Below are 10,292 nucleotides of genomic sequence, written 5' to 3' on the forward strand. Positions count from 1 at the left end.
TCTTGTACCATAGGTAGGCCTAGATGTCTTGTACCATAAGTAGGCCTAGATGTCTTGTACCATAAGTAGACCTAGATGTCTTGTACCATAAGTAGGCCTAGATATCTTGTACCATAAGTAGGCCTAGATGTCTTGTACCATAGGTAGGCCTAGGTGTCTTGTACCATAAGTAGACCTAGATGTCTCGTACCATAAGTAGGCTTAGATGTCTTGTACCATAAGTAGGCCTAGGTAGATGGGAATAACCAAAAAGGAGTAAGTGATAATTTGTGTGTCTAAAGATGAGTAGAGTGGCTGGTTTTCTAGGGTTTGGCAATAATGTCATCTACTACAACAGAGATGGAAGATGAGACCATTGATCTTAAATCATGCAATCAAAGCTGAATGGACAGTCCCTATGTCTAAAAATAATGAGATAGTCCTGCCTGAAACTGTGATGTTTGCTCTGGATTCAGTATTAGTGATGATTATCGTTGTGGGGCCTTCTGAGTGTGGGCATTGTCAACCTTCAGAACACAGGAATTGAGAATGCTAGCTCAGAGTTAGGACTTGGAACAGTTGACCATCATTCAGGGTCTTGAGGGCAACCCAACTTCCAATGTTTTTTAATTACACACAGGGCAGGTGTCAGTGGACCTCATATATTAAGACATGTGGTGACCCAGTGTCCTTCCTTGTCACACTTGAAGTGGGGTACAATGGTGTTCTCTTAGGAGAAAATGGCTCTCTTCAGTTATCCTAGGTACCAGTAGCAACCAGTTCGAATTTGGCTTGTTGCTTAATCTCTTCCTTTCTATTATTAAAGCCCTTCAAGTATTTTTTTCATTTTTCTAGGATTTTAATAGTCAAATGTAGAGATTTGGTTCAATTCAGCTCCTTCAACTGCCAAACCAGGTGGGCAGGGACTGCTTCAGCTTCTCTGCCTTCTTGTCTGTGATGATCAGGGTGTAAAGGTACTTGCTGCAGGGAACCTTGAACCTTCAACTTCACATTATCCTTGGCCTCCTTGATCCTGACTGAGTTGACATCTTTCCACTGGGATATGAGTAGAAAGTCTTTGATTTCCTCATTTTCTAAGCCATGGCTATAGGTGCTCCACGTTCGTGATTGCACAGCAGTGAGAACCAGAGAAGAAGGAAAAGCTTAAAAGCAGTTAGAATGAAGTCTTTCGAGGGTTATTTTTTTCTTTCTTTTGTTGTTTTGATTTTTGAATATTGGAGGATGATGAGGAGACAAGAGAGTGTGTAAGTACTGTCTTCCCACTGTAGTGTTAGATCTAGGTTGATATACTTAAGGAGAGAGCCTCTGTAAGGTGGTTCTTAATAACTTATGCACTTGCATCAGCCCCCTGGGTCATTTCTTGGACTGTTTACAGCCTTGATGTGGTCCTATGTTCCGCCTTTTTGCTGGGGTATGGGAATGCTTATTGGGCAGGTGAAACAGGAGATGGATAGGCATTTACCCAATGCCGCCTTCAGGTCCTGGGCTTGTGGGAAGCTCAGGGGGTGGGAGGATGCAGCCTTGAATGGGGACACTCTGTTTACTAGAAAAGTGATAGTGGTAATTTTGGGTTTGGAGAGAATCAGCAAAACTCATATTGAAACATGTTGATTTTTTTTTTTGCCTCTGGTTTGGTAGATGAGTGTATTAGTTGGATCTCTCTAGAGTCACAGAATTTATGGAATGTCTTTATATATTAAGGGGAATTTATTATAATGACTTACAGTCTGAAGTCCAACTAACCCAACAATGAGCAGCTGTGAATGGAAGTCCAAGAATCTAATAATTGCTCAGTCCCACAAGACTAGTATTTTCAGCTGGTCTTCAGTATAAGCTGGAGTTCTGAAGAAGTAAGTTCCAACAGATGTGCTGGCAAGTAAGTGAAAACAGGTGAAGAGGAGTGAATCTTCCTTCTCCCAATGTCCTTATGCAGGCCTCCAGCAGAAGGTGTGGCCCAGATTAAAGATGTGTACCACCATGCCTGAATTTGGAACTTGCTCTGTTCCAGGCTGGTCTTGAACTCAGAGATCTGCTTGCCTTTGTTTCTTGGAATTAAAGGCATGTACTATCTTGGCTGGGCATATACTTTACATGGCCACTATGCCTCAAGATCTGGAAGTGTCATCCTGTATCAAGATTCAGGTCAGAAGCCTGTATCTTCCAGCCTCAAGATCTGGATCACAGGTGTGCCCTCCATTTCTGGATTGAAGTTCATTCCAGATGTAGTCAAGTTGACAACCAGGAATAGCCATCATAATGAGGAAATAATAACACAATTGCCCCAGAAAGTCAGATTAAGTCAGGAAAAGTCTGCGTCTTTGAGACAGCTGTGAGGGGAAAAGGAGAGCATCCCCACCCTGATTATTATTAGAAATGTTAGGCCAAGATATACCCTTTTACCCTTAAGTTGCCTTGATCAAGTGTTTTGTCTCCTAATACAACATTATGAGACTAGCAATCTCCAACGATACTTTTCTGTTGATTCTAGTGCTGGGTGCAGCCTACCCTTAGAGTAGTTTGTTTTTTCTTGGTAAGAATCTTGGGGAAAATTAAATTTTCATTTGAACGTAGATATCAGTCAGAGATGGCTTCTGGGTAGAAACAGAGGCATGCGTCCACTTCTCCTTTACCTTTAGAAGCTCACTGGGTGCAGACCCATTTAGGCCCTGAATGCATGCTGCTTCAGTCTTCTGAAATCCTATGCACATCAGTTTTGTTGATTTAGCGGACTTGTTTTCTTGGTGTCCTCAATTCCCACTGGGCTTTTACACTCTTTCCACCTTTTCTTTAGCAGGGTTCCCTGAGGCCTGAAGGGGATGTGGATTTGATGAAGACATTCCATTTAATGTTGCAGGATATTTGATCATACTGTCAACCTCCAGTTGTATTGTTTACTGAGGAAAAAAAACCCATTTCTAATTGTGGTATGGCTCACCCTTAGCACACAACTTTAATCCCTTTGGCTGGAATACAGAAAAGCCCTTAGCACACACCTTTAATCCCCAAAAATGAAAATAAAGTTAGTCTGTTGAAGGAAGGACACGTGTATGAAAATGATGTTCAATTGTGTGGTGGATAAGATGATGAATCAGAGAAAGATTTGACAGAATAGGAAGTCCCCAACTCTCATGAGGAGAAAGGAAAAGGAGGATACTTAAGAGAGAGCAGGCAAAGAAAGAGAAAGAAGCAGTTTTAAATGGAGAATTTTACAGAGACAGATTGAAAAAAAAAAAAGAGTGACCCAGAGACTGAGAAGGAGTTAAAAGATTAGAATATATTGCCAAAGTTAGTATGAGTATATTGGAGAAGAATTTGAGCCAGAACAGCTGAGTTGAACCAGCCAGCCAGAGTTCAGAAAGTTACAAAGGGTGAGCTTACTCAATAGTAAGTCTAAAAGACTGAAAACATTCTTGGCTTAGGCTATAATTGTACAGAGGCTAGAAACTTCCAGGAATAGGCCTGGTTTAGCAGACTGAGACAAGAAGCCTCTGAGACAACAGTTATATTATATGAATAAAAGATATTTTTACAAGTTAGGGCAGAAAGTTTCAAGTTCTCTCATTCTTTGAATAATGTCTGGCTTGTGGGTCCCTGTATTTGGTTTCATTTAATGTAGGAGGAAGCTTCTCTGATGGTAGCTGAATTACCATGATGAGACCTATGAGTATAGCAGAATGACAGTAGAAGTAATTTTATCCCTACAGTTTTTTAGTAGAACAATAGTGTTTGGTTTTACCCTAGGTTGCTGGACTATCTAGTCTCAGGTTCTTGGTCATCCAAGCAGTGTCAGGTATGAGTTCTATCTTGTGGAATGGGCATTAAGTCAAATCAGATATTGGTCAGTTACTTCCACAAGCTTTGTGCCACCATTGTACTAATAAGGCAGGACACCATGGTAGATCAAAGGGTTTGTACTTGGGATGGCATTTACATTTCTCCTTATGTAGTATGTAGAGTACTTTCCTATATCAAAGATGCTAGCACACAGGGACAGATGTTCTTTGTAGGCACCAACTTGGATTATCCATGTTCAGTGAGTTGTGTAGGTGTTGTCTTCAGCAACAGCACCTTGCTGCCAGTTAAAGAACAACCTTTAGTCTTGGCAACAACCTGGTTTGTTTGGGGTTTTTTTGGGGATGCCTTTGGCCAACATCTTAATTAGATGTAACCTAATCTTAGTAGTGGAAATTTCGTTTGGTGACAAGAGATGTCCAGTTGAAGCTCTTTCTCCCCCATTATTTGTCAATTTCATTTAAATTGCCTTCATATATGTATATATTTTATGAAGCTTCCTCTGTATAAGGTTTCCATACCAGTCATCAAATGACCCTTAATTTTAGCTGTCTTTCCCCCTGTTTCCTCCCTCATCCTCCTCTCCTCTTTCCCACTTGATCTTCCCACTTCAACTCTGACCCAAACATTTATCATTATCTATTCTATTTTTCCTTTCCCTAAAAAGATCTATCTGTATCCTCTAGTACCTCACTCTATACCCAGCTTCTGTGGTTTTACAGATTGCAGCTTGGTAATCATTGACTCAATGGCTAATATCTGGATAAAAACATGGATGTTAAGAATTGCAGTATCTCGTTGGTGGATTTTTCCTTTGATGAGTATGCTGTATCCTTACTTACCTCTTCTGATTAGTTTTGTTTGAAGTCAGTTTTGTCAGATATTAAAATAGCTACATCAGCTTTCTTCTTAGGTTTATTTGCTTGCAATACCATGATGTCTATTCTTAATGTTGGGTGTGTTTCTTGGATACAGCAGAAGGATGGATGCTATTTTTGCATATATTTTGTCTTTTTATTGGAGGAATCGAGACCATTAATGTTGAGAGGTATCAAAGAACAGGTTTTTTGATTCCTGTTATTTTGTAATTTTGGGGTGTGTGTGTGTGTGTGTGTGTGTGTTTCCCTTGCTGGTCTAGGATTGTTAATTTCCTGTGTTTTCTTGGGTGTGGTTATCCTCTTTATGTTTGAGTTTTCCTTCTAGCACCTTCAGTGTGTCGCAGGATTTGTAGAAAGTTAACTTAAATTTAGTACAGCTCTTGTGGTTGTAAGTTTTGCTGGGTACTGTAGTTTGGGCTGGCATCTGTGGTCTCTTAAAGTTGTTGAACATCTGTTCAGGCCCATCTGGCTATTAGAATCTACATTAAGAAGTCATGCATCATTCTAAAAGTCAGCCTTTGTATGTTACTTGGTCATTTTCCTTGCATTTTAAATATTTCCTTTATTATGTAGGTTTAATCTTTTGCTTATTATGAGCTGAGGGACTTTCTTTTCTGATCCAGCCTCGTTGGTGTGTTTTTTTTAATGCTACTTGTATCTTGATAGGCAACTGTTTCTTTAGGTTAGGGAAATTTCCTTTTATAATTTTTTTGGAAAATATTTTCTAGGTCTTTGACCTGCATTTCTCTTCTTTCCTCTATTCTTATTATTCTTAGATTGGGGCTTTTCATAGTGTCCTAGATTTCCTGGCTGACTTATGCCAGAATTTTTGTAGATGTAACATTTTCTTTACTGAGGTATGCATTTCTTTAATTGTATCTTCAATGTCTGAGGTTAACTCTTCTATCTCTTGTATTCTGATAATGAGGCTTGACAGCAGGATAGAGGCCTGTTCATGGAATTTTTTACTTTTCATTTCCAGATTTCCTCCAGTTTGAGTTTTTAATTGATTCTATTCCTACCTTCAGGTCTTAAACTGTTTTGTTCATTTCCTCCACTGTTGATGTTTTCTTATATTTTTTTAAAGGATCTATTTATTAGATGAGATATAAAGAGGTTGCTTAGATGGATGAGGAAACTGTGAGGTAGTGAGGACTTTCACTCATAGTCATAAAGTATAAAAAGAATGACATTTTTGCCACTAACTATCTGAGTTCTCCTAGGTTGCACAAGTAGTCTATGCCCCCCATCCTCTAAAGTGAGAATGATACAGCCATGCATCATGGGCTGTTGTGTTGTCTACACATTTATGTTACTCCTAAAACTTCCATGTCTAATAGCTGCATTGTGGTTCAAATATGAAATGTGCTGTGTAGACACTTGGTAACACTGTTTGGTAAGGTTATGGAGCTGTCTAGCTCCTTCCCAGAGGAAGAACCTCATTAAATCATCACATGGCATCACCATCACTGTCAGCTGTAATATCCAAGCCCTCAGCTCAGATGCTCTAAGGTTAGAACCTCCCTGTGACTTCCAGCCCATAGGAAGTGAAGCTCAGTTTGGTCTCGAGAACCTACACTCTAGGGAGTCCAGACCCTTGCTTTACTGCTTCTCCATTGCATGCCTACCCTAGCATCCACAGAAGTCAATGCTTCCACCTCTAGCACTCTAAAACCACCATCTTCCCAACACTCCCAGCACCTTTAGATGGCGCATGCCATCAAGGAGGGATTTGAGGTCATATGGTCTGACCCAGCTTATTCTCTCTGCTTCCTGAGTGTGGGTGCGATGTGATCAACTAGCTTTCATGACTTCCATGCTGCAGCTTGCCATTATGGACTCTTTAGAGAGCTGTAAGCCGAATCAAGCCCTTTTCTCTTGATTTTTTCCTCTGAATGTATATCACAGTAAGAGAAAAGGAACTAATATAATCTACATAAAACACATTTTAGGTTCTTAAGAAAAAGGTGAAAATTTTATTTAGGTTTATTTTACTGAAACATTTTTTATAAAATAACTTTATAAAAGAGTCCATTAAGATATTATATAGAAAATACACACTAAGGTAATATATACATTTCATAAAAATAGAATACATCTTGATAATTGCTTACAAAGTCTGTCACCACCATGTACAGTGTATTGACGTTTAACACGTTAACTTGAACATACATGATTTCAATAATCAAGAAATCTGTTCTATTACTATGTCTTAAAATAATTTTATTTGACAAAAAATATGGAATATAAAAGTTAAGGAGCTGAGTGAATAAATGGTTATACCAAAATTTCAAAGACCCAGGCCATGGGCAATTATCTTAAGGGAAAGTAACTTTCTGATACCATAGTACAAGGTTCAGATGATTTCACAGAACCTCAGGGAATGTATCTTGATGTATCTTGGGTGTTTAATAAAGATAATCCATTTTGGATCAAACAAACTTTCTTGTATCTCCACTATATTCCAGAAAAGTGTTTCTTTTTTTAACCTTAAGATGAAAGATGTATAATTGTTATATCAATATTTTAAAAAGTGTATATTATGGCATAAGCTTTTATCAAAAGACATAATAATTGGTTTTACCATTTTAAGAGTAGCCAAAATACTCAAAAGGTATTTGAACTAGTTTTGTTTTGATTTGTTTTATTGTTTCCAAGAAAATGATCTTAGCCACTATGTTACTATACAACATCACTGACATGTCCAGTGAGCTGATTAGAATAATCCTTAGGAAGTAACTGCTCCAGTGTAATAAATAAAGAAAACAACAAAGGACTCTTCTAGAACTTACTTAAAGATACATGACCTTAGAGGGATCATACAGATACTTCGGCAGTACCAAGGAACACATACGTAACAGAGTACAGCACCATTTTCAAGTTGCCAAGATTGCAACTGTTCAAGAGATAGTAAACTGTAGAGGTCCTTGATTGCTAGATCAATGCAGCTTAAATATCTGGACTTGATTCTTGAGTACTTCTTAGTACGGATAGGCAGACACAGCTATATAAACTATGAATGTGGTCTGATACTCAATGGTCCCATTGGCACTATAGGATAAAGCTCGCACCTTCATGCGGTAGGTCTCTGCCTCTCGAAGTGGACGTGTAGTGTACACGACTCCTTTCAGGTTTTCATCCCTTAAGGCAAAAGGAACAGCTGGTTCCTCATCTATCATGAGGAATGTTGTCCTGGGATGCATCACTCCGTCCTGTGTGTATGCAACCAGCCGGATTAAATCTTGATTGGCAGCTATTCCAAATGGGAGGGAGACGAGTTTATATTCCAAGGCATATGGGCTCAAGGTACATTCCAAGTCATTGGGTGGACAGTTCTTAAGACAGAACCTAAGGTTAGATAATAAATGAGATGCACACAGTTATACACCCTGGAACAAGATGAGACATGATACAAGTGATCATGAGCCATGGTGACTCTTAGTCATTTGTTTACCTACAAATGTGGCTCTCCCCATGTCCTAAATCACTGGCTCAAAGGAGATACCAGGTAGAAAAAAAAACCCAAAACCGAAATCCTAGTCTACAGTCAAGTATCAATATTTCTGCTCTGCTCTTATAAAATCAGAAGAATTAGAGTTCCTGGAGTAAGCAAGGATACTTTATTTATTTGTTTTTGGTGAGGTGCTGGGACTGGATGCAGGCTTTGTGCTTAACAAAGCACATGCTTCACCACAGCTCCTGAAGACTCCTAGAGTTCTGTCCTTAAAATGAAAAAGTCAGCTTTATAAACAAGGTCATATCTTGGAAATGAACACTTTCTAGAAAGACTATAAGCTACATCATAACATTCATCCTAATGTTGGTTGAAGGTTGAAATAGGATATATAGCTATTTGGTTTGTTTTTCTCAGAATAATTAAAGGTCACTTGGAATTTCTAGGGGATGACTTCATTTTAAATTTTTCTTTCATATTCTTGTACATTGAAAACAATTTTCCCCTTTCAGAGCCCACACTAAGTCATTATGACATTTACATTATTTTTCTAGAGACCTAGAGGAGAAAAAACTCCACAAAAGGACTATTTTATGAAAATATAGCTCCTATAGTCAAATCATTTTTTATATACTTTACAAGTCTCTATATTTTAAACTCCTTCCTTCCCATTTCTATTCCTACAAGATCAATTGCAAGCAGGTTTATGGTAGGTTCTGGGCAATACACACTAGACCATGCTACTTTAACTGAGGTATTACTAAGAGGAAAATAAGGTGTGAACTCCAGTGAGCATTTGGTGATGAGCAGGGACTATCAAAGATAAACACCATCACTTGTTTTCAAGCATCCAGTTACCTTGGGACCTGGACAGGGTGGGGAAAACTAGAATAGTTTATCCAGAAGTAAGAAGAATTTCAGGCACCAGGAAATGTGAGCAAGACATCACCAATGGCCAGACTATTGACTCATCCTTGTTTCTCTCCTCTGGATGCATGGTGAGTTGCCATAGCAACAAATGGGACTTCTTGGATCAGTTGACCTGCTGACAGTACTTACCAGCTTGACACAGTACAAATAGAAATGGAGACTTTTTAAAGAAAGATTAGCTCTGTATCTCATAGAACACTTGCTGCTGTGGGAGAGCCCTGGATGCTACACTGTGGACTTCATGATAGAAGCCTTACTCAGGAAGGCTTAGCAATCATGAGTGATGGTTTGGTTTTCAGTGGCAGCTGCCTAATGAGTTCATCTCTTGTCCATTCATAGAAGGAACATATGGTCAGTGCATATCACCTCAGGGCTATTGACTTCTATGAGTTAAGCATGACTGTTGACAAGGTTATGTTTGTCAATGAGAGGGGTTTCCAGAAGCATGTCTGGGATAAGAAGGTGGAACATACCCCAAAACAGGATCCCGTTGGTAGTTGGGTGGACAGGGTGTGTCGATGCACTGATAGCTTCCTCTCATGTTGAAACACATGCGATTCGGACCACAGCGCACATTCTGCTCCAAACACTCATCTACATCTGGGGACCACACAAAGAATACAAAGCATTGTTAGCTGGGGTCAATAAGGGTCATTGTAGCAGTCATTGGTCTTTGACTGGAATATAGAGAAAGTCATTTTTCCGTAGTCCCATAATAAGCTTATTTGTCACACCCAAGCTTCAGCCCCAAAACAAGGAGCATGTTTCCCAGTCTATTTATTTCCCTGATTGCTCTGAGAACATTTTTTTCTTTGATAAGTGTTAAAAGTCAAAAGAAAAATGAGAGGTGTAAAAGTGAAGGGGGCAGCTCTTTAGAGCACTTGTGTTCAAGTCTGATGAAATGGAGCAGAACTGAACTGCTCCGGCAGCAGGGTATACCCCCCAGCAGCATGGCATGGGACGTTCCCTGGAGCGATGGCAAAAGCAGTGTGGGCATATGCAAGTAAGAGACATTGTATTCTGTGGTTTCCTCAGAGTTATTTAATGGAAACACTGATGTAATCAGAGTTTTTTTTTTAAAGCAACACAGAACTGAAGAGAACTTTCAAGCTTTCTGAAGATGTTTTTGTGCCATAATTTTTAATTCTAGATTTTTAACTGAGCACCAGAGGAAGATAGACAGACACACACACAGACACAGACACACACAGACACACACACACACACACACACACACA

General features: G+C 39.2%; 1 protein-coding gene across 1 annotated transcript in view; it reads right to left on the reverse strand.

Moving 5' to 3' along the window:
• Positions 1-6,616: 6,616 nt before the first annotated feature.
• The window catches only part of Hmcn1 (hemicentin 1), a 402,633-nt gene continuing 398,957 nt past the window's right edge, over positions 6,617-10,292 (reverse strand). Inside the window, exons 106-107 of the mRNA XM_028775780.1 lie at positions 9,528-9,654; positions 6,617-8,018 (exon numbers count right to left, since the gene is read on the reverse strand). Of these exons, the coding sequence (XP_028631613.1) occupies positions 7,652-8,018; positions 9,528-9,654 (494 nt within the window). The 3' untranslated portion in view covers positions 6,617-7,651. The remainder of the gene's footprint in view (positions 8,019-9,527; positions 9,655-10,292) is intronic.

The sequence above is a fragment of the Grammomys surdaster genome, unplaced genomic scaffold (genome assembly GCF_004785775.1).
Source record: "Grammomys surdaster isolate TR1022 unplaced genomic scaffold, NIH_TR_1.0 259, whole genome shotgun sequence".
Taxonomy (NCBI): Eukaryota; Metazoa; Chordata; class Mammalia; order Rodentia; family Muridae; genus Grammomys; species Grammomys surdaster.